The 25,771-nt window shown below is 39.5% G+C and overlaps 1 protein-coding gene across 3 annotated transcripts in view; it reads left to right on the top strand.

The window, feature by feature from the left end:
- CADM2 (cell adhesion molecule 2) overlaps nucleotides 1-25,771 on the top strand; it is a 1,249,250-nt gene that overhangs the window by 973,413 nt on the left and 250,066 nt on the right. For all 3 annotated transcript variants that reach the window (XM_069944426.1, XM_069944427.1, XM_069944425.1), the window contains one exon: nucleotides 5,328-5,477. In XM_069944426.1, coding sequence (XP_069800527.1) covers nucleotides 5,328-5,477 — 150 coding nt within the window. The remainder of the gene's footprint in view (nucleotides 1-5,327; nucleotides 5,478-25,771) is intronic.

The raw sequence follows: 25,771 nt of genomic DNA, 5'->3' as shown, positions 1-25,771 counted from the left end.
ATCACCCAATTGGAAAGTGCTTTATAGCGGCAATGATTCAACCCCCCAGTGATTTAAAGAAAGACATAGTAATACAAATTAAGCCATGTTACCTTACAGTATTCCTTTATTTCCCCATACTTTTTATTTATTTTTATTCAGAGATGTATAGATGGCAAATCGCACAGGATAATATTTAGGTTTTTGTTGGAGAAATATATTATCTGTGACTTATTTCATTGTATGCCACAAAGACATGCACCGTATTATCAGCCGGGTGCCAGGTTCCTGAAGCAATAAGATACAGGATAGCAGGATAGTAAGGACAATTAGATAAATATTTCTTTGACTGATAATTTAAAATATTTTCCCATCAACAAAAAAAAATGGCTTCCCATCTATGTTTATGCTGTGTTTGCCAGAGATGGTCGGGAATAGTTGAGTTGTTTGATAAGGCTTTTTTATATGAAACAATTATCAGCCTTACTTGGCTGATTACCAATCGCTCAGGCCGATAATTGTTTCATGTAATAGCACATGTTGAAAGGCAATAATAAGCCAACAATGTTGGCTGATGGTGTTCTTTCAACATGGTGAAAGATCCTGATGGTGTCAGCGATGACCTGCTTCTCACCGCTCTGTGTAATAGGTATGGTGGTAGCAGACAACCGCTGACATCCATAGGCAACCTGGACAATCTAAGGATTGTTCAGGTAGCCCTTCCCGCACCTTACCGCTCCTCCCCACTCTCTGTCTGTGTGTTTAATAACACATGTCCTTTCTTCCCAGAATTGTTTAAGTCTTTATGATGAGCACTCCTTAAGGAAAGTTAGTACCCCTTTGACCCATGTCGATAGACCTCTCACTAGCCAAACAACACCCTGCTCTGCACTGAAGAGGGGCAACAACCCCGAAACAGCTGTATGCAGATGGGAAATCTTTCCTTTTGGAGAGATTGTTTGTCTTTGCATTAAATCCCCAGTCAATGTTCTAAGACTCCTAGACTGAGTGAGACTTGACTTGATGGGACATCTCTTTGCTCAAGAGGTGTGAGATCTATTTTGCATATCCTTTCTTCCCATAATTCTCAGTGGAGCAGCAATGGTCTCTAAGTCTCTACACGTCTTTATGACGAGCTCTCCTTAAGGAGTGTTAGTACCCCTTTCACCCACGTCGATAGACCTCTCACTAGCCAGCCAAGACCCTGCTCAACACTGAAAAGGGGCAAAAACCCTGTAAGTAGCCTTTTGACTCACGTGTAATAACACAGGCAGTAAACGGGGAGTGAGGGGGAAGTGAGTGCTGACCTGACAGGTTTACGCTTGCTTTCCACAAAGAATCATGCTGTATAATATGACTTTACTTAAACAGTGTAGTTTGTGGGGTGAGTTAATGTCAATGGGAATTATAAAAAAAAATTCATACCACAACAAATTGAAGGCGGACAGAAAAACATATTTTTTGCACATGGAAAACTCCATTTGATTTAGTTGCTCAGTTGGTCATATATAGTTGAAGAGTTTAGGGGGAGATTAAAGGAGAACTCTCCGCGAAACTGGTGCCAAAAATTTATGCAGATTTGTAATTAACTCCTACTTACCAATCTCAAGTGTCCAGTACGTACCAGCTGCTGTATGTCCTGCAGGAAATAGTGTATTCTTTCTAGTCTGACACAGTTCTCTCTTCCGACACCTCTGTCCATGTCAGGAACTGCCTAAAGCAACAAAGGTTTTTGTGGGAATCTGCTACTGCTCTACCAGTTCCTGACATGGAAAAAGGGGACACCCTAGAGCCACCACTGCAGGACATAAAGCAGCTTATAAGCACTGGTAGACTTATGATATTTAAATAGAAGTACATTTTCTGACATCAGTTGATATGAAAGGGGAAAAAAATCACTGAAATTCCCCTTTAAAGGGGTAGTTCGCCATTTTTTTCCATTCAAATTACCTGGTGCCAGAGATTAGTCTTCTAGGACTTATGAGCTGCTGTATGTCCTGCAGGATGTGGTGTATTCTCTCCTGTTTGACACAGTGCTCCCTGCTGTCACATCTGTTCATGTCAGGAATTGTCCAGAGAAGTAGCAAATCCTTATTTAAAGAAAAGAAAAAAAAAAGAATACCACTTTCTGCAGGACATACAACAGCTGATAAGTACTGGAAGACTTAAGATTTTTTCATAGACGTACATTACAAACCTCTGGCACTTTCTGGCACCAGTTGATTTGAAAGAAAAAAAAATTGGGTGAAAAACCTCTTCAATGAGCACTGCATTTTAATGTATTTGAGACATGCTTACTGGGCAGAGTTTAAAACAGCATGAATAAATGTAATAAATCTGGCCCATTTTTTGACTCTCTTGTCTAAGTTACACCAAGAAGTTGTTAATCACCCCCTCTGCCTTCCATTATATATACAATTTACAATAACAGCAGCATCTAGACAATTAATATGTCATTTATTTGTAAGTCAGGGGTCTGATGGGCTCCACAATGATAAAATGCAATCATGTAATCTCAAACCTTATCTAGGCCTCCATGCCTACTATGACCGATCTGTTGTTATAGCTTGCCATCGGTAAGCTGAAGTAGTAGATGGTCTATAGAAAAGATCAATAAAATGCATATATATTACATTGATCTGTATGAGAAGACAAAATATTTACTTAAAGAGCACTAAATAGAAGTAAATAATGTTTTTAAAAAATGACCCAGAATTGGGAGAAGAATTTTATTTTTAAGGTTATTTTGGCACATTGACAAAATACAGTAATTCTGCCACTGACTTTTAAAAACACATATATTTTTTTACAGCATGCACCATGCTGTATAAATAATATTAGAGTATAAGAGTATATAGAGTATAATTTTAGAGTTTGGGTCATTACAAAGGTGGAAATACCAACTTGTATAGTTCCCACCCCTCCCTTTATGTTTTATGTAGCAATTCATTTTGTACAGGGAATAAAATGTCATTTTATTGTTGGGGAGGAGGGTAAGATAGGTTATGTTATGTTTTATTTCACTAATTTTTGACTTGTATTCTACTGTACTGTACATTAACCGGTGATCTGCCTATCTACCAATGTAGTGCAGTGTATTGTATATGTCAGCATTATACTGACAGGTAATCTACACTGCCATACATGGGCAGAAGACCGCTAGGACTTCCATGGTTACCGATCGGAAGCCAGACCACACCCCTGGACTTCCGATGGGTAAATGCAAATCTATCACATCACCGAAACCCATTACACGCCTCGGTTATGATTTAACAGTGGTGTGTAATAGTTTAAACTACCCAGAGCGGAAGATTCTAAACTCTGGGTAGTTTCAGCCAATACAGCAGCTGATCTCCCGTAATGCCGGCACCAGAGCTCAACATATCCTTATTCCGACCATGACGTAAATATACTTATTGGTCAAATAAAGCCCATTAGTCTTTGTTGTAAAAAGGTTTATTGGCAGTCACTAAGACCTTCTTTATGGGGGTGTCAATATATTTTGTAAGGGTTTAAATCATAGATATCTAAACTGCAGTCATCGAGCTGTTGCAAACCACAATTCCCATCATTACCGGACAGCTAAAGCTTTGGATTTGGTTATCCAAGCATGATGGGAAATGTAGTATTGCAACAGCTGGAGCGGCCGCAGTTTGGAGACCCATAGTTTAAATTAACTAAAAAAAAAAAACAAGACCTCATAGGCATCTGTAGATGGGAAAATAGGAGCTATGGCAAGTTGAAGTGTACTTTGCATCATTACCCTTTAGCACTTTATATTTGTTTTAATTTAGTCCCTGATTTAATCACTAGGAAGTGTTTATTCCGATAAGAACACATTTTCTAACACTTTTCTTCCTGTAAACTGTACTACCTTTACTTATATTTAGAACTTATCTGTACAAGGTGCTATGCTTGTGTGTGCAACTCTCCCTTAGTTTACGGATGGTTTTGGTCCTTTTTATGCTCCATTTTGTTCCTTCTCTATGTACATGATCTACTGTATTCAATACAAAGACAGTTCTTAAAAAAATCAAAAAATGTCTTCCTGTGCTCTTCCTGTGGACAATAATCTGTCCCTTGTCTCAATACAAGGTGTACCGGAGATTTGTTGAATCTACAACCACTATACGGCAGGGAAAGTTAATGCTACTCTGCCTTCCCATCTAGTGATGATTGACAGGTTTCTTCTTATCACTTTGCATAAGGAGAAACGTGTCAATCAATCAATGCAGTGGCAGCTGTAACATTTTTCTGGCCACTCGCTGCCAGCTAATGCGTGTTCACCATATATCTACATTATATATCCACATAAGGGACAAACCAATATGAATGGCCTATCCGTTCCTATGTTATGCTGCCATCAACTAGAACAGTGTAACAAAGATGATGAGTTCTCTTTAAAGCTATGGCTGACTGGTAAATATACAGTACATATATTGCACATCCACATGTAAAACAAACTCTATTCACAGCTATCATTATAGTCAAGGTAGTGGCACCACACAATGAATGGGGAAGAATCTCCATTAACCTTGTACTGGTGAAGATTAGAGATGAGCGAACCTCAAGCATGCTCGAGTCGATCCGAACCCGAACTTTCGGCATTTGATTAGCGGTGGCTGCTGAACTTGGATAAAGCCCTAAGGCTATGTGGAAATCATGGATATAGTCATTGGCTGTATCCATGTTTTCCAGACAACCTTAGAGCTTTATCCAAGTTCAGCAGCCCCCGCTAATCAAATACCGAACGTTCGGGTTTGGACCGACTCGAACCCGAATCTGATTCTCATCTCTATTGAAGATCTGTTTATGTTCAAGGGAATGGAGCCAACTGGTTCTGGTCCTGTTCACTGTGTACTGCAAGCACTGAAAGGTTAATTGTTGGAGTGTCTGTGACTGATGACCTATTCTATGGAAAGCTTATTAGTCTAGTTAGCCTAGAAAACATCTTTTACTGTTACTAATAGGATAAAAAAGTAATAACATACATAACTTTTATATTACGAAAGATGTAGCAGTGCTGAATTTGAATCTGAATAGAACTACACAGCAAACTCAGTTCTGCTATGTCTGTAGTTGGTCAAGACTGTAGGCTCCACAGCAACAACACAGACAACAACAAAATGTGTTAGGTGTCAAATCCAGGCCCCGAGCAAATGTTTTTTTGATCTAGACCTGAAACCAAGACGTCGTGTACAGAACTGATTGTCTCCTGTTATTTCCCAGTGCTCTCTTTTCCCTTGATTTTTAGTCTGTGTGTCGGTCTGTAGCATGCTGGTGCTTTTACATTCTGCTTTGTAACATCCATGCTTATGTCAGCTGTATTTTTTCCACTCTCCTTTTAGTAAGCCAAGGGCAGTTCCCAGTCACACAGAATGTTACAGCTATCGAAGGAGGAACGGTGAACTTGACTTGTCGTGTTGATCAAAATGATAACACCTCCCTCCAGTGGTCAAATCCTGCTCAGCAGACCCTATACTTCGACGACAAAAAAGGTAATGGCATTTTTTTTTTATTATTGCATATTTTCATTGTTATTTTGTCCACATTATTGTAATCTCTCCCCACGCTATGCCCTGCCTCTAACCCATCGGAATATTTTAATCCTCACTTTCTATTTTGATATCGCCAACAAATACGGAGAAGGCTTCTGACTGTCGAGATGTACATGAAAAGCCTTTTGCTGTGAGGCTTTGTAGGTCTTATGAATAGATTCTTCACTGAGCTTTAGCTGAGAAATTCCTTAGCTGATGCAAAAAGGAATATACCTCATATAGAGAATTTGTACTCAGCACTAACAATAAGCTTGGTGGTTAAGATTGTGGTCTCTTTCTCTGTCAAGAATAATTGAGAATTCTGCAGTAAGCGTTAAATGAAAAGCTTACATGCACGTTGGAGGATGCCCGAAGGCCTGCAGGTTCTGACAATGTGAGAAATGTTAGGATAACTTAGATAGACTTATATTTCACTATCTCCACTAGATTCCACCAGACGTGAACAGAACGGCAACGTTTTAATACTAATTCCCAGTGAAGTCTGGTGAGAGAGCGAGAAAAAAAAAAGAAAAGAAAGAAAAGAAAAGGGGAAAAAAACAAACTCCCATTCATTTTAGCCAAAGGGTTTGAACATGAAAAACTTCCATTAAGCATTTCACAAGCAGCAGCATGGAATCTGCTACAAAGTTGATTCAGATCATTCATTTGATTAGATAAAATGGTGTTAATGTGTGTGTGTTTCTTCTCTTCTTCTGATAGTTTGCACATCTCCTCTCGCTTCCCCAGCTTTTTTGTAATGAGCTGTCAACATTGATATTCAGGGCTGGATTTGAATCTTATCAAAGATTTTCGAGAAAAAGAAATGATTTGTGTTTCGGCTGATGTTACCAATAATAATGCATTCAATTATTCATATAGAGCCATGTCACCATGATAGGTTGTATTGTAGGATTTGCATGGATTAAGTGGATGTATTTACTAGGGGCCTTAAAGGGGTATCCCTATCCAGACATGTATCGATTTTCTCCACTAATTATGGCATATACAGTATGCCCCAAAGATGTGGGCCCACCTAACTTAAGATCTAAGGCTCCTGGTCCTCGTCCAACCTATTCAAAGCCAAACATAATTGGGCAGAAGACAACAGCCAAACGGGCAGTTATACAAAATTTTGAGGTTAGTAGGAGTTAGATAACCTGCATGTTAGTGTGCACACATATAATGCACTCTTGTGAATCACCTGATACTGCTGTTGGCCTAGATTAAGGCTGGGTTCACACTATGTATATTTGAGGCTGTATTTGGTCCTCATGTCAGGTCCTCATAGCAACCAAAACCAGGAGTGGATTGAAAACACAGAAAGGATCTGTTCACATAATGTTGAAATTGAGTGGATGGCTGCCATATAATGGTAAATAACTTCCATTATTTCAATACAACAGCCGTTGTTTTAAAATAACAGCACATATTTGCCATTAAATGACGGCTATCCACTCAATTACAACATTATGTGAACAGAGCCTTTCTGTGTTTTCAATCCACTCTTTGTTTTGGTTGCTATACAGCCTCAAACATACAGCCTCAAATATAGTGTGAACATAGCCTAAATGTAAATTTTGTATATATCATCACCTGCTTACTTCAAAACAGTGGATATATTTCCTGGATATACAGCATCCGACCCAATGAATCTACAAACAATAAGCCGTCAATGGAAGCATTAAGAAGCCGAAAGGGGTATTCCTATCTAGATATTTAATGATTAGGATATTCCATAGAATATCCCATAGATGTGGGCCTCAATTTTGGGACCATACTTAAGTCAAGATTAAGGACCCACCAGTAACCTCCACCATAATTGACGCCACTGGAGGTTGTCAGTAAACTGAAAACCTATGCCTCAAAGGATACAACTGTGGGATTAATTTAGAAGGAAGATGGTGATACAAAAAACACTGCTAGTTTACTTCTAAACAGCAAAGATTCCCTGGGTCAGGTTTAAAGTGTTTGGTCAATGGATTTGCTAACAATAAGACAGGGATGCTTAAAGCACCAACGGCTTACTGTTCAGTGGAGGTCACTCCTGTCAAATTTCCAGAAGCATCTCTAATATTCATACAAAGGTTCTGTTGGCCTCTACACTGTTTGGAGGAGGGCTATATCTTTATATCTGTAATTCACAAAGCATAGCCTAGTCTGTAAATACTTGTAGGAAATGTTTTTCCGTGAGGAGCATTAGCATAACAGACTTTATTTGCCTTCCGCTTTGGCCCGGAACTACCCCAGAATGGACTGAAATGCTTCTATGTAAACATTAATAAAAATCCCCATTTTGAGACTTAATAGACCTAAAGGAGAGGTCTGGTCGATTATAAAATCCGGCATCCACAGAGGGAAAATTGATTACAAGTACTAACTTACCTCTCCCCATGCCGTGGTAAGTGACGGGACCAGAGTCGGAACCCCTGCTTGGAAGGCATTTTACCCCGAGTTGTGATGATGTCACAACTCGAGGGAAAAGGCTTGTCCAGGCTGATGGACTGGCTGCTCAGCCGATCAGTGACTGGAGCGGTGTCCTACTCCAGTCACTGACTGGCTAAGTGGCCATTCCTTTACTGGCCACTCAATCATCCTGGCTGTGACGTCTCAGCTCTGGAGATCCCAGAGCTAGACAGGGGTCCCGCAGCCGGTCCTGCCGCTTACCACGGGCACGTGAAGAGATAAGTTAGTACTTATAATCAATTTCCCCCCTGTCCCGGCCTGCTATTGGATTTTATAATCCGCCAGACCTCTCCTTTAAAAGATTCTTAACCAACTGAAATGGTGGTGTTAGGTCTTTGAGGCTCTTGACCTCTGGATATAAATTAGAAGGTTCCCACTTACTGAGAGCAAACACAATGTTATTAGAAACAGAAAGTTCTAGGAACCATGTAGAGCTCCTCAGTACGTAATAAATAACTGTTATTTATATACGACAACAAAACCCCACTGGTACCTGCTACGACTACAATTACTTCACAATACTACTTTATTTTTTTATTGTTGCTGAGTAACAAGAACTAGTAAGTGATACAGAAGAGTAGTTTGCTCCTCTAGAAATGAAAACTAATATTAGTTATTAATCATGAAGAAACACTTTAAATGTCCTCTAGGTATGTCCACTCTCTCTCCCCTATTAGTGTGATCATTACATAACAGATATTATTATCTCAGACTCAGCACAAGAAAATATATTGTTCTAGAAGGGAAATATATCAAAACTAAAAAGACCCTAGAGATAGAAAACAGAATGCTCAGCTCTCACAAATGCCTCATCCAGGTTCATGTTCTAATGTACAATGTAAAAAATAAGTAGGGGAGATTTCCACTGTGCTTTAATTTCCCTAAAGGGAGGTTTTTACCGCCAACAAACATATCGAGAAGCACCTTGGGGAAAAGAGACTTCCCCTAGCTAGGAATTGTGCTGTTCTTCACTGGAAGCTCCCAGGATTCCACATTTCTTAAAAGAGGAACAAATCAAGATAAATTGCCTTACATTCTGCACTGTTAGCCTTTCCTATGCCTCAGGGTGTACCTAGCAATTGTGGTTTGTATGTGCATCTCAGTACATATTTTTAAAGGTTGCTTCATATCAAATTTTCATGATGTCTGGTGGTAATGCTTCTTGGGCGCTGCTTATAAATTAGATCTCCCAGTGCAGAATTAATCTAATACTGAGATATATTTTTAGCATAACTGTGTAGAAATGTTAACAGTGAATCCTAATATACAGCCGGGGATTTCACATGAAATATATACCTTCCTGCAATTTAGGGAGAAATAAGAGAGAAAGAGAGCAATAGTCCCCGGGTCCTTTTAAGAAAGTTATTCTTCTTTAAGATAAAGAGATCAAGTTAGGGAAAGTAATATTAAAGAAAAATATTCATTACCTGTGGCTAAAGTTTGATGCAGCCATAGTGAGTCCTGGAAAACCAAGATTTTGTCCCTGTTCCTGCATATATTTCCATTGACACACTACTCCATCAGCGTAGGGTGCTATGCAACTAAGAGAAATCCAAAAAGTTTCATAATAATCTGAATTGTTTGGGAAATTTAGAATAAAAAGCTTACCTGTTAGGAATGTGACTTTGCGTCCCTCAGTCCGTGCTGGGCGACCGAGGAAGCGCTGAGTTCTGTCTGTGTTTTTTGCATCTGTCTGTCTGAATTGTGTCTTTATTTGCCAGCCACACCCGCCTTCACTGTCAGACATCTGGCAGTGCAGTGGTTACTGCACTGCTGGATCTGCTCAGCTGAGCTTGGTACTGGGATCAGGGCTGGTCCAATCAGCTGCTGGACCTAGTCTCTGATCCTGGGTAAATAGCAGCAGACTCCTCATTTCCCTGCTGACTATTAGAGTTTACTCGCCTGCTCAGTTCCCTGTCCTTTCTCTCTGTGCTCTGTATTCCTGACCTTTATCGCCATCCTCGACTTTTCTTATTGCTGCCAGCCCAGACCTCTTGCTAGTGACCCTGAATTTTCTCCAAGGGAGAAGCCAAGGGACATAGCTACCATAAAGAAAGGCTTGGAAGAAAAAGAGAGGGACGTTGCCAGCCTAGGGCACAGTAGCTTCTAGGCCCTGCCTCTTTAACCCATCATTGCAAGTATAACATTTTTTTTTTTAACCCCAATAATGGCATCAACAGCCAAATGTACCTAAAGACAGGGCATGGATTAAGGAAGGCTACACAACCATACTAGCAGCCTGGAGGAGGGGAGTTAGTTATAGATTTGCTTTAAGGTAACATGTAATTTCCTGATGTAGCAAATCAGTAGGTGTAATATATCTTTTAAGCTTAACTTCTTTATTCAGTTACTATATATATATATATATATATATATATATATATATATTTTTTTTTTTTTTTTTTTTTTTTATGATATCCATGGAACAAACATTACCAATATCATATTATGTAGGTTAGCCTTAACATCAAGAAGTAAAGAAATTGAAAAGTAAAAGGATTCACTAATTTTAGTCACTGGATGTGTCCTTCATAATTCTACATTTATTTTCCAGAAAGTTAATTAGAATTTTTTAAGTTTCCAACATAAAATTCTATAAAACAAATGATTATCTGAATTGACTAAAAGAAATAAATCTGGATGTGAATGAAGCAAAACCAATTATCATTTCTGCATTCATATTGATATCAAGGCCAGACTTGTTCATCCTGTAATGAATATTGTATGTTACATTCTATTTTACATAGAATAATGAACGTTGGTATGAGATGTCTCATATTTAGTTTAGTAGGTGATAATTTTGTTAACTTTTGTTGTCAATCAACGAGGAGGTCCCAATGGATACGTTTAGATAGATAACTCGCAGCCTCCATTCCAATGTTTATTGGTCCCAACTGCTATCCTCTTCTTCCTTCTTCCTGTGACGTTATTTTTGTACAGGAAGTGCCCACTCATCCAGTCACTTGACTGATCAAGCATAAAGGAAATGTCATAAGAAGTAAGAAGCAGACATCAGTGTGGACTGAAGAATGTTGGAACAGTAAATATGGAGGATTAGGGGATAGTGAGTATGTATGTAACAATGGCATATATATACATTTAAAGGGGAACTATCATCAGGTCAGGCGAATCTAACCTGCTGATAGTTCCCCTATAACGCTCGGGATGCTGAGGAGGAAGGTATGTCTCTTATTTCCTTGCTCTGTGCCACTCCCACGCTGTAAGTAAGCACAATCTATGGCCGGGAGAACTGTTAGGAGCACTGACCCGCCCTCACAGGGTCATCTGGCCCACCGGCTCCATTAAAAAGAGAATTATTTGAAATCAGCACAATTAAATAAGCAGATACAGCAGTGCATTCCTGATCTAACACTAAAAAACATTACAGAATGTCAGGCAGCACAGTTGCTATGCCAACTGTGTAAGTATAATGCACAGGTTCTATTGATTGCAATAGTAACTATGCAAAATATTTTTTGGGTGTGATATGATTGCTATGACAATTATACCACCCAGTGTACAGGAGTGCCTCTGTATTCCCAAAGTGTGGACCTAAAGATGTGTGCATCCTTACCCTTTCTTCATTTAATTTTTTTCGTCATACAAAAACAATGCAACATCATGATTTATGACATGCCCACTCTGCTTATATTATTTAGGAGTTGTGTAGTCTGGAGGCGGAACAGTGCCCTGGGGGCAGTAGTCCCACCCCTAGTGCACAAAATTACTTAGAATAGGGATTAAACTCCTAATATCACAAAAACTGCACTGGGGAAATGAACTTCATCCTCATTGCCCAATGCACTATATGGAGATGTAAATAGTACGTAGGCTCTCTAGGAGTAAGTCCTATATATCTGATATTTGTGGAGGCGAATTAATTGCAGAGAGAAATTTATCAAATAAATCAGTAAAATATATCACACTTTTATCTTATTAAAAACAAATTTAAAATTCATAAATTCTTAATAAAATGCAAAATCCTATAGAATAAATCAAAACAAACAAATAGTTCAGTTCATAAGAAATAAAATGCAACTTTCTATAATGTAGTTTGTCGAAAATAGAGTGTCAGCGCAGGGCCCTTGCGCTGACTATTCCATCGATTGAGATCGTGGCTTACATATAGAGTAAATATCCTTATGGCATTTAGACTCTCTAGCCTCTTGCCTCGTACTAGTTTGGGACCAGATGATGATAGTTGCAATATTGCGATATTGTTTCAATGTTTCAATGGGGCTTGATTTATATGCCCTTTATCTAATTGCAGGTTACACTGTGTCCAACATATATGGCTTAGTTCAATGGATCCCACTTTGTGTGCGCAAATCAAAATGGTGATCTGTTGCATGTATAATATGATATGGTAAATGTTTGTAATTGATAGTATGTAATTGATGGTATATACAGACTGTATTGGTGGATAGTCCACCTCTCACCAGACATCCAGTGGTCAATAGCCGTATAGAAGATGGATCAGTCGGGCTCTGGAGCATATCGCTCTTTGGTCTCCGCTGTTCTTACTTTCTGGCGTGTACAGGATCCAACAGGAGGCTGTCACTGTGCCTATCTGATCACCTTAATGTACTACAGGATACCTATCCTATTAGGGTAGTACGAGGCCTGCACCTGTCCTGAATCCACAGCATAGGCAAGGCAGGGGGGGTGCTTCTTTATTTCTGGTTACCCTCAAGTCAGATATAGAACTTCATAACAACTCACAACCAAACTTCACAGGAAGTTCCTCTGACAGATCACCACTTTGATTTGCGCACACAAAGTGGGATCCATTGAACTAAGCCATATATGTTGGACACAGTGTAACCTGCAATTGGATAAAGGGCATATAAATCAAGCCCCATTGAAACATTGAAACAATATCGCAATATTGCAACTATCATCATCTGGTCCCAAACTAGTACGAGGCAAAAGGCTAGGGAGTCTAAAAGCCATAAGGATATTTACTCTATATGTAAGCCACGATCTTAATCGATGGAATAGTCAGCACAAGGGCCCTGCGCTGATGCTCTATTTTCGACAAACTACATTATAGAACGTTGGATTTCATTTCTTCTATACTGAACTATTTGTTTGTTTTGATTTATTCTATACCATTATGCATTTTAAGAATTTATGAATTTTTTTATTTCTTTTTAATAAGGTAAAAGTGTGATATAATTTACCATAAATTTCTCTCTGCAATTAATTCGCCTCCACAAACATCAGATATATAGGACTTACTCCTAGAGAGCCTACGTACTATTTACATTTTGCATTATTCCTGGGCGTCAGAATAGTAGTACACTCGGAGTACACATCTCCCAACACCTCCTAATATCCATAGTAGGGTGTAGCGAACATACATCGTATATTCTTTCACTATATGGAGATATCAGCAGGTTAGATATTAAAACAATTATGAGATGATGTGGTGATGTCTATATGAGGTAGTCCCAAGTTTACATGCACTGTGTCGCCAATAAAATTTATGACATTCAAAATACACTTTTGTTTCCACCACATTTATGATCTGGCTGTTTAAACAAACCATAAAAAACATTATTGTCATTTGTCATCCATCGCAATAGTGCTCCATAAACCAGATTTTTAAGGCACCGTTCATTTAATATAATCTGACCCAAGAGTATAAAATATAATTGTTGATTTTTGCAACTAACTCCAAAGAACTTTACTTTGATGAGATATATACCAAAGTAAGAAATCGAATTATTCCACACAGATCTAACTTTATTTGAAATTCATATTTTTCAAAAAATTATCATGTCAACATATATATATATAGTTTTGGCCAGGTATGAATTTGTCTTCAGTGAAACAACGCATACCAAGCATACCATACCAAAAATCGTACACCAGGGCATAGGTAACAACCAGAGGACCAAAGGTAAGTGTCCCTGCCAGGATCCTCCGAAATCAATAAATCAATTTATACTGTACTATGAAAATACAAGTAAAATAATGCAACATGCTTTAATATTTCTAAAGAAGAAAAAAAAGTATCAGAGTGACGTCACTGCAGAGTGCGGCTTTCAAGATCGTAGGTAGAGTAGCCTGAGGAGGGACGGGGAGGGACACAAACAGTAATCCTTAATCTGGTCCCACCAGATGATTCTGCCTACTAGCCTCAACAGTCCTAGGCAATTGCAGAAAACCATGTAGATGGTCTCTTCTTGCAATAAGGTGAAACAAAAAACACGAACCAGACAACCTTACCTACAAGGAATAGTCAACAGATCAGGTAAAAACCAAACAGGCAGAAAGGTACAAATACAGAATCCAAAAGAATAGTCTGGTAACAGAGCCATGGTCAGGGTCAGGTGGCAAAGGCTTAACAGACTAAGGAAGTATATATAGGTTAAGGGTCTGGCCCCTTATGTGATTGGACCAGAGGTCCAAACCCAACAAGAGTTAGTTGAAAGAGATGTCAATCACCTTGGCAAAGCAGAGGTTAACTGAAAGGGCCAAAGAGAACTCGGCAGGAAAGAGACAGGTGTGGCAGATAAATCAGTCAGCAGAGCATAAGGAACAGTATTTAGATAGAGCTCAAACAAATGCAACAGGGGTGTAACTACCACCATAGCAGCCATAGTGGCTACTAAGGGGCCCAAGGCATCAGGGGGCTGGCCTCCTAGTTTAAAAGTTCTCTGAGCCCAGACATTCAGTATACTCCTGCTTATCATCCCTGTGACAGGACAGTAATCTGGACAACTTCCAGCTTTCTATATAGAGACAGTGATTATTACAGGCAGGAAGATGTAACCCTTTCCTCCTCCTCCCCCTCCTCACTATGAGCTCAGGCTGCTTCCTCCTCCCCCTAATGTCTGAGCAGATGAGGAAGGGTGGAGAAGCCACTCACTGACAGCTACTGCTGCAGGGGAAAAGGAGGCACTGAAAACTCCAGAGCTTCCCTATATAACTAGTGAGTGTACTTGTGTGTCTATATAAGCATGTGTGTACATGTGCATGGGTGAATCTACTGAATGTAACAAGCCTATTTGTGTGTACTGTGTGTATGTACAATATGTGTATGTAGGTGGGGGTGGGCTGAAAACCAAAATTTGCTATAGGGCGCAGTCATATCTAGTTACACCCCGGGCAAAAAAACAAACAAAAAAACCCCATATCTTTGAAAATACAAAATATTTCTACAAGTGCAGTCTTGGACGCATACCATGAGTAGAGGGCCCCGTCAAGCTCCAAACAGGCATGGGCATGACAGTACCCCCCCCCCCCTTCTTTAATGAGGGGCCACCGGACACTCACTAGATAAACCAGGAGTGGGTGGAAAGTGACAACACAGGTTTTGACGTCGCTGGGAATGTCACTGTCTGTCTTTCACACATCTGAGGAGACATCCAGATAATGGACAAATGGTTTACTGACCATTTTTGCAGGATCTTTTAACTACTACCTAGCACGTACACACAAAATCCTGAGCAGGGGGATTATGCACATCGAGGCCACCCACAAGTACCTGTGTGTCCCCATGATTCTCCTGGTTGTCGCCTGGACGCTGAAGACCTAGCTGCAGGGAACTTTTGAGGCAAAAGTTAACGAAGTGACCACCATCATGGCAATAGAAGCACAGTCCATTATGTCTGCAGTGTTCTCGTCTGGTCCTAGAGTCCATAATTCCCAGGGGCATGGGTTCATCTCCAGAAGAAATGGGGGAATAGTATATACTTTGGCAGACACAGAGGAGGAGGGGAGATAGAAGGTTTAGAGGAATTAGGCCCCATATTTTCTTTATGTCTTTCTTTCTTTCTTTCTTTCTTTAGGTCTATATTTTAAATAGGAAACGTTACTACAGACACAGTCTCAGCCACATACTAAAGGTGAGGGCCACACCAAGCTCCATGGGCACGGGCATGACAGTGGCCTGTCTATTATTGGCAGTAGGTGGGCATGGTGTATCAGTGCACTGAGGGATAGAGTACCACCCCCTAGGGTACCAAACCACCTAATTTGAATATTAATAGAATGGAATAGTTAACAGAAGCTGTCTTGATTACTCGTAGTTCGGGCAGCATGACAGCTTCCATTTAAAAAAAGAAGAAAGCTGCAAAAATATGGCTGCTGTAATGTTTTAGTAGTTAAAGGGGTCCTCTAGACTAGGGATATTTTTCATGTATGGCCGGGGAGGGGGTGGATATAGAAGCCGCCGGTCACTTACCTCCCCGGTTTCAGCACCGGGTCCCAGATCATGCCGCCCCATTCTCCCATCCCGCTGCCGCTTCCTGGTCTGAGCTGTGGCTTGAGATGTGACGTTTCAAGGCAGCTTCGCCATTCAGTGGCTAAGCCGGGACCCCGCTACGATCGCTGAATGACTGAGCTGCCTTGAGACGTCATGTCTCAAGCCACAGCTCAGACCAGGAAGCGCAGCCAGACAGGAGAATGGAGTGGTGTGTTCTGGGACCCGATGCTGAAACCGGGGAGGTAAGTGACTGGCGGTTTCTATATCCACCCCCTCCCCGGCCATACACGAAAAATAACCCTTGCCAGGAGTACCTCTTTAAAGACATGTCATATGTAGCAGCCATCATAGGACAAGACATCATAAGAATTTTCAGGTTAAGCACCAGGAGACTGAGTAAGTATATTTCAAAGGGTTATGCAGACTCCTCACTTGTACATAAAGACCATAGGAGCCCAGCTACAATAAAGGATGCCTGTAGATTATCATTTGCGAAAATGGCTCCCATTTTCTAGTGTTTGGAAGCCTTCTATGTTTTGTACTAGCCTTATATCAAGTCATGCCTATTTTTGTCTTTTTATTACTGCCTATAGCAAGATTGTCAAACCTTGCCAATTTCAAAGTTTTTGTATAGCACCGTATGTCTTAGAAGATCACAGGAGTTACGGTTTAGCAACAGTTGCAAACACTGGAAAAGATAATATGATTTATATCTGAATTTTAATAACTCTACGTGTGTTTGCCTTCAAGTATTAAGAACTGGTGGAAGATATATTGATTTACCTTCCGCTTAAGGGCATCCTAGTGAAACATACTTCGGAATATTAAGACAGAAGATGAGGGTTTTATAATGATAGTGCTGATGTGCGAGAGTAGGCAGTATTTTGTGTCGGAGTGTAGGCGTTTGGAAAATCTCAGTCCCTTCGTTCTGCTTTCACTATGCTAGAGTTCAATAGAGAATGAATCTGATGTGCTGAAATTTGATGATGTGAAACAGTGATTACAGGTTTACGGCAAAAAGTAATCCTCCCTATACCTTAATTTTACACACACCATCAATTTCATTTTTTTCCCCCTTCTTTAAAACCAGTAGTGAAATTACAAGCAATGACACTGTTTAGGTGAGTTTTAGATTGCAATGCTCAGTTGTCTGTAAGTAAGGTGGGAAAATGACTCTTTGCTTTCATAGAGGTTGACAATGGGTGAGGAAAGATATCTTGTCTCCCCATATTCATTTTGTAAAATCTACTGTCTGTTCTGGAATTATTTTAAGAATATTAGCATCCTGCACCAGAAGTTGGGATGACATTTTACCTATAATGTACACAGTATTAGCTCAATTTTATTTTAAGTGTTCTAAATTTATAACCCATTGCAGTAAATGTGTGAATAGCTTAAAGGGGTTGTCCAGAAAAAATAAAAACTTGCAGGACAGCAGGGGGTAGTGTAAGCATAATAAACAAGTACTACCCACCTGTTCCGGTCCCCTTCAGCCACCGCACCTCCACTACCGATCCTCCACTGGTCTCCTCTATCTCCCAGTTCCTGTGACATAATTACAGGAACTGCCTGCTCAGCCAAATTTTCTCATCTCTAATTTTCAGTGTTTCAGTACTGAGACAAAGGAGGATTTGTATTTAGGAATGTTTGCCCTCAAAAAGCCATGAAAAAGGGTCAGTGATTAGGATGTGTGACTCATCTTGATGAAGTGAAGGTTTGCACTAATGATTTGGTGATTGTTTATATGGCCTGGTTGCTCATTTCACTAGTGAACAAGTGTCAATCATTGAGATCACGCCCCCTTTGTCCCATCCAAAAAGGCTTTTAGGTTTCCTTTTACCCTAAGCCACTGAATTTAACACCACACTTAATACCTGTTACCACTTTCACACAATCTTAGGACGTGTTCACACGTACAGGATCCAAAGCAGATCCGCAGCAGCTTTGATGGCCCAGATTAGAGTCACAGCAAATCTGCAACTTCAAATCTGATGCAGATCCTGTATGTGTGAACGCACCCTAAAAAAGGGTATTTCAGTGATTATTGTTTTTCTATAATAGTTGTTTACTTACTTACCCAATTCCCAGCAGTTACCCTTTTAACCACTCCCCACTGCATACCACTGCTTCTTGTCATGTGTGGATTTTACAGGAAGTGCCTGCTCAAGATTTGACATGGGTCAAAGGGGTACCGACTTTCCTTAAGGAGAGCTCGTCATAACGACATGTAGAGACTTACAGACCATTGCTGCTGCATTAAAAATTCTGAGAAGAAAGGATATGCAAAATAAATCCCACACCTCTTAAGCAAAGAAATATCCCTTCAAGTCAAGTCTCACTCAATCAAGGGGTCTTAGAACATTGACTGGAGATTTTATACCAAGCCAAGCAATCTCTCCAAAAGGAAAGATTTCCCATCTGCAGACAGTTGTTTCGAAGTGTTTGCCCCTCATCAGTGTAGAGCAGGGTGTTGGCTGGCTAGTGAAAGGGGTATCGATGTGGGTCAAAGGGGTACTTACTCTCCTTCAGGAGAGCTAGTCATGAAGACATAGGGAGACTTACAGACCATTGCTGTTCTACTAAGAATTCTGGGAATAAAGGATATGCAAAATAGCTCTCACACTTCCTAAGCAAAGAGATGTCCCTTCAAGTCAAGTCTCACTTAATCAAGAAGTCTTAGAACATTGACTGGGGATTTTATGCCAAACCAAACAATCTCTCCAAAAGGAAACATTTTCCATTTGCAGACTGCTGCTTCGGGTATGTCAGAGGAAGCAGGGAATAGCGGTGAGCAGCAGGGACTGAAAGTAAGTGGAACACAAACTGGTGGATATTGAGGGAGGGCATTGTAGTTTCTTTCTTATTTTTAAAGTGTATAAACTTTAAACCTGACTCTGTTTCAAATACAAAATCCCATTTGGAATACCCCTTTAACTGATAAAATGATTATTCCTGCACAACTATAGAAAACTCTCTACATATATAGTTATGTAGCTAATATTGAATGTAATGAGGGCTAAATGTTCTGACCTCCCATTTATGTCAGTAGACAGACTGAATTTTATCATTTACACTAGCGCTTGTAAATAAATACAGCATGGAATTTAGACCTAAGAATTAGAAGAACTTTTCTGATCATATTAGAACAAATGAGTTAATAAATTTTCTATTTAAAGCGACTATGTATACTTAAAGGTTTGTTTTTTTTCCCAACATCAAAACTTTTCTGCCTAGACCTGGCATAGAAAATATATAAAAAAAAAAACTTACCACTGTTCCAACGCTCTGTCCCCACCAGATGTGCTGTGATGATGTGTATTTCTATTGTGCATATGGTAATTCTAATTGACTGTAGCATTACATGGTTATTATATGTTGAAATCACCATAGCATTTATGGTTGAGATCACCAAAATATCAATGGCACTCGTATAGTTCAGTCATGAGAGTGTATTTATTTTTGTTATGCTGTAGTGAAGTTTTGTACAGTACTATGGGGTGGCCACATCACAATTGCCAGCCAGATAATATGGTTAACACCCCTCTTTATAGCAGAAGATGACATTTGCCAGTCATGGGTAAATGTGGTGACTGTAGTGCTAAGGAGAAAGGCTACTTTGGACCAAAGACATTTGTGGACATGTGCCCTTATTGGAAAAGAAGAAGGGTTGGAAAGTGTACAAAACTCTTGCCATTAAAGATATTTTAGCACCAATGGCAACCAGTCAATTGGATCTTTAGAATGCTTGTGGATAACAACTGTAGTTTCTTCGATATCCTCCATTAATAAAGTGGGTCACATCACCAAGGATAAACTCTTAAAAATGTTATCATCAAATAATTCTATTTTTTTCTTGCCATATGATGGCGGTTCATGTTCACTAAACACTTGACAGTACCTTCTCTGTGATGCAACCTACTTTTATAATAGAGGATACTCTGAAAGGCTGTGATCTACATGTGCCTTGAAGGTCTTGGTTAGAAATGAGTGAAGGCTAGCTAGATTTTATTTAAATCATGTTTTTTATTGAGTGAATTATGTGCAATTTGTTAGCAAATTCTCTAAACATGGTGGCTGTGATGGAGAAAACATATGTTTAGTTACAGTACTGTAACTGGGCAGGTGCAAAGGATTATCCATAATCTTTTGTAGCTGTCTAATCATCTCTAAGTACCACTGTGATGTGTCCACATCCCCCTCATACTGTATATAGTGAGATCTACTTCCTAGAGGCAGGCAGTCAGCTGTGTTTGTGTAAAGGAGAGAGGAATTGCAGCAGGCATTTAGTGAAAAGCAGGGGGAAGGGACAGAGAGAAAAGGGGGAGGAGAGGATAGGAGAGTCCATTGTGGGTGGGTGTCTGTGGGTGAAGTCCTAGTGTGTGGGTGCTGTAGGAGATGTGAAGCCAGTGTCCAGTGAACCCATTCTGTGGGTGCTGTGGGTGAAGTTAACCCATGGGCAACCCAATGTGTGAGAGAGGCGAAGCCAGTTCCCACTGAACCCAGTCTGATCCACCAACCTCCACTACTGTCCAAGGCAAAAAAAAAAAAAAAATATATATATATATATATATATATATATATATATATATATATAAAAATATTTCAATTTTGCCACCACCAAACAATATCTGTTGAACAAAACATTACTTTGTAATAGTCACATTATTGTAGCTAAAATGATTTTGCTGTTTTATTGAGATCCGTTTGCATGAGATTCGCGAATATTAGCAAATCTTACTGAATATTTGGCAATCTTGCAAAACAAATTTTTGACTAATTCACTCATCTCTAGTCCCGCTCATTTAATTAGCAAACGGTATCCTGGTTGCTGTTGGTGCTAAACTTTGGACCATGTGTCTTTTCTTGAGGAGGACAGCAGAAATATTTTACAAACCTACAGTAGATGCTTGCATTCAGTGTAACTGGGGAGGGTTAGTGGTTACCTATCTCTGCTGGTGTGAAGCAGTTAAGAACTAAAGAACTACATATGGAGCTTCACTAAGGGGGCACTCCATTATTCCATCACAGGGTTTGTACTCAGAAAGGGTCCATGGCTCCAGGGGTGAAATGATTCCATAGTTAAATTTTTAAGCCGAGCTGGAGTACTTCTTTAATAAAAGTGGAAAAAGAAGCCCCTTTATCTTGGGGAAAAAAATATACCGAAACCTCCTTCCAATAAAAATCCTGCACTACAGTACTTCTTGTAGCGTTCCTCTCCCCATGCTATGTAGGACAATAGCTCCGGCAACACAAAAGTTGCCATGAAAAGCATGAAATCATTTCATTTACTTCACTCAGACAGCACGATAGAAAATTTCTGACATGGCTTTTACAATGATGGCCTAAAAATGAAGGATGGGGCTGAAAAGAGGAAAGAATTAAGCTTTTGAGTTAAACCGTAGGGGATTTCTGGAATATTTACTGGTGTATTGGCTCATTGCTTAATCAGATGGCAGAAAGATTTTCACAGTGTGGCTTCTTTTATCCTAATTTAAAAGACTATTAACCCAGAGTAAACTATATTCTCAAACTTTTTCTTTTTTCTCCTCTTTTGGCTGATTGACATTCTTTGGTTAGTCACTCCAAGCTTTGAAACTTTCTTCATTTCTCATACCACTCAACAGGGCAGGCCAATGCCCCAAAGATAATATATTTTATTCAGCTGATTTTAGAGCTTTTTCTAGGCCACATAATTTTATTTAGTGTTAATGTTAAACCTTTTTTTTTTTTACTATTAGCTATCAATTTTTTTTAACAGCATGGTGCAATATTTATCTTCAGTGACCATGAGGACGTCATTACACAGGACAGATTCAGGTTATGTTGTCTCGCGGGTGAGGAAAAATAATATCAATTGGTCTTCTATTTAAATAATGCATTTCCATAGCAACTTGGCATTTACTTAGGAATTGTCAGGACCATTCAAGAATTAGTATTATAACTTAAACTTGGATAAAAATGTAATACAATTGGAATATGAGAACTGGCAACAGTATTCACTTTGGAATTTGACACAAATGACATTTGCGGTTGTCTCCTAAATACCCGCTCTACTTAATCAATGTGTCAGAAGACATAGGAAATGAGAGAATTTCTTGCCATTGAAGGTAAAATATACCCTTAATAAATCTTTGGGCTATTTACCATAAAATGAAATAGAAATGGCATTTACAGACGTGTGCTTTCTATTTATATCCACTTTTCTGAATATTTATTGGGGGAAATACATCTCAGAGGCTTGTTAGATGCTTGTAGAATATGCCAGGCTGTTTTTTTACCCTTCTTAAGTCAGCTTGACATATTCATATACTTTTTTTTTTTTTAGAAAGTATATAAGAGGCTTAGAGAGTTGATGGTATGGTAAAGATATGTTGCCAGTGTATTACTACATAAACAAATTGCCAACATATACATGTATATCTTTATTATCAGAGCCATAAAAAAATCGAAGCCAACAACAACATGATGTTTTTTTTCACTCACTTTATGTAAATAATAGAATAAATGTAGCTATTATTATGCTAAAGAATTGGCCTTGAATGTCTCCTATTGTTTTATGCTAGGACAATTGAAACATGCTTATAAGCTTGGAATGCCCTGAAGAAGTGAAATCTGCTTAGCACTATTTTGTTGAAGTTAATGACTGCACAGTTGGGTCTTTCCTCTAGTGGGGCCAGCAGAGGATAACACACTCATTTCCCAGGGCTGTTCTACAAGATGAATAACGTAGAGGTTTATGCCTTCACATTGCCAAAAAGAAATGTAGATGCTCAATAAGAAAGATTAGGGAATTATAGAAAAACTCTGCTGACTGTCAGATAGAAACTTTACAGAAACATATTGATAATATTTATTATTATTATTATTATTATTAATATTATTATTTATAATAATAATAATAATAATAATAATAAATATATATTGACTGTTGAAGATGTTTGGCACATTGGCATTGGATTCCCATAAAAAACATTAGAGGAAATTTATTAAATTATGTATGCCACTTGTCTGGTGATTTTCCTGTTTCCCTCATTTAGTGCAAAATTAAAATATTTTTCAGTTATGTGGCCCTTACAACACACCTAAAAAGTTTGATGCACATCAAGAGGGAAGTGGATGTTGATGTCCAGAAAAACACTTTTTAAAGTCATTTAACAAAAAACAATAGCTAGGCTTACAGGGGAATTGCTGTACTTATGCACTTCTATGCTTGTCGGGAACATTACCCTCTTACCCTAAAAAGGAAAACCAGGCCAGGTATCTATTTTTCCCTTGTCATTACATTGACTTATAGGACATGGAGAGAAAGGAACGGCTGCACATCCCATCTATGGCTGATACTAATGCCGCTATTTTAAAATTCAACACCATGGTGTCAGTATATAATTTGATCAAACCATAATAGCCCTGTGTACCACGTGCAGGTCTCCTGGTTCACACGGGTCCCTACACTAACTCCACACTATGTCGGCCAGTGACCGCAACCCTGCAAAGCTTGCACATGCAGGGAAGGGAGGCCATGGAATGGCCCTGCAACCCCCATGTCACAGGACCAAACCCAAAATACCCGACTAGAACCCGGCCAGCACCACCGGCAGGGAAGGCTGCCCCCAAACAACACAAGTATGAATAAGGTATTACACTCACCACTGCTGATCACACAAAATGGGGAAGACAAAAGGTACTGACATGTGAGCACAGGCATATCCTGCTAATTTTGGTCATGAGGGTCTTATAAAGGAGTGAGAGCTGTTCAGAAAAGGGAGAACTGTAAAACACGACATGGAGAGAAAGGAACGGCTGCACATCCCATCTATGGCTGATACTAATGCCGCTAGGCCTATTTTAAAATTCAACACCAGGGTGTCTGTGTATAATTTGATCAAACCATAAAAGCCCCGTGTACCACGTGCAGGTCCCCTGGTTCACACGGGTCCCTACGCTAACTCCACACCGTGTCGGCCAGTGACCGCCAACCCTGCAAAGCGTGAACATGATAGGGAAGGGAGGCCATGAAATGGCCCTGCAACCCCCTTAAAGGGCCACTTAATATGGTGGTTTTGGTGGTTCCCCTACAGGAGCCACCCCTTGGGTCCTTCCCAGAGGGATATATGGCTGGTCCTGTGTTTTAAAACTCTTAAATGAGGCTCTATGGGTTCTTCTTTTACATATTCATGTTTGCCAGGGAGCAATGCACCTAGGGTTTCACTGCATTGAGGGCTTTTAACCGGCAGCCGGCAATGTTATCGTTTTGCTGGTCTCCCTGAGATCAGCGATCTGTTTCTCTTATGGCTCTACTAGGTTATTGCTCCCACCTAGTCATACTCCTGCTCCACACTGATGTATATTAGTCATATCAGAAGGGAGGAGGGGGAAAAAGAGAGAAAAGCTCACACACAGATTTTTGTATTTTCAGAAGAAAGCAGCAACTCAGAACTGGGGAAAGGAGACTAAATATATAATAACAAGCATGTAATGAATTGTTAGTCTCATCATGGACAGCAACATATCAAAAGTTATGTTTCATTTTAATACCCATTTAATGCCAAGCCTGGCCCAGCAGAACATGTTGCCCCTTTGCACTGACATTATTAAAATACTTCAAATAAATCTCATGTAGGTGAAGTAACTGTTTGTAACTCAAAGTAACTTTGTCTTTACAACATTTTGCTGCAGCTTCTTTATGATGCACTACATCCGAAGAAGGGATCAAGACTCAGCAAATATTTTGTGCATTGTTTATTGCAATATTCTTTAATTAGTTTTATACTTTTGGACTTGTATTAGCACCAGTCAGTATGGCCTCTGGACCTTGTTTTTCTGTATATTGCATTTTTACCAAAACGGGCCCCTTTATTAGAAGTATCCTGTGTGTACTCTTGCTAGCTGTCTGCAGCCCATTCTATGTCATTTACTGGACATCCTATCCTTTGGCTATCCATCATCAAAGATCACCTGTACCCCCATCAATAGAGGTGACAAACCCCCAAGTGTCTAAAAGGGGACCATTAAATCCCCTGTTCACCTGTTTGTATCCCACATATCTATGCTATCACACGAGGCACCACCTCCTACCAGTTCTCTTTTTCCTCTGTTCTCTACTCTTTTTTACTCTTTATAATATCAGTACTGAGAGTAGAACCATTTTGTTAAGTCAGGTGTGGCATAAGGATAAGAGGGGAGTGTTCCTGGTGGGCTTCAAGAGGTAAAGCCTCCTTACCCTAATACACACAATTGCTAATTTGCATATGACATAAAAAAGTTTTTTTTCTTGACATTGACATCACTAAAATATAACAGAAGTATGTTTAGTTATACAACCATGTCTTCTTTATTGTGGTGTAAGCATTTTTTTTTTTATTGTCTGAATACGGCTGAAATCCTAACTCATAGTACTCAGGTCTATTAACCCTTTGAGGACCAGGCCCAAAATGACCCAGTGGACCGCGCAAATTTTGATCTTAGTGTTTCCGTTTTTCCCTCCTCCCCTTCTAAGAGCTTTAGCACTCTCAGTTTTTTATCTACAAGGCCATGTAAGGGCTTATTTGTTACAGGAATAGTTGTACTTTGTAATGGC

This window comes from Dendropsophus ebraccatus, chromosome 11 (genome assembly GCF_027789765.1).
Source record: "Dendropsophus ebraccatus isolate aDenEbr1 chromosome 11, aDenEbr1.pat, whole genome shotgun sequence".
NCBI classification, from domain to species: Eukaryota; Metazoa; Chordata; class Amphibia; order Anura; family Hylidae; genus Dendropsophus; species Dendropsophus ebraccatus.
The sequence above is the reverse complement of the archived record's forward strand: the minus strand, read 5'-3'. Positions and strand labels throughout refer to the sequence as shown.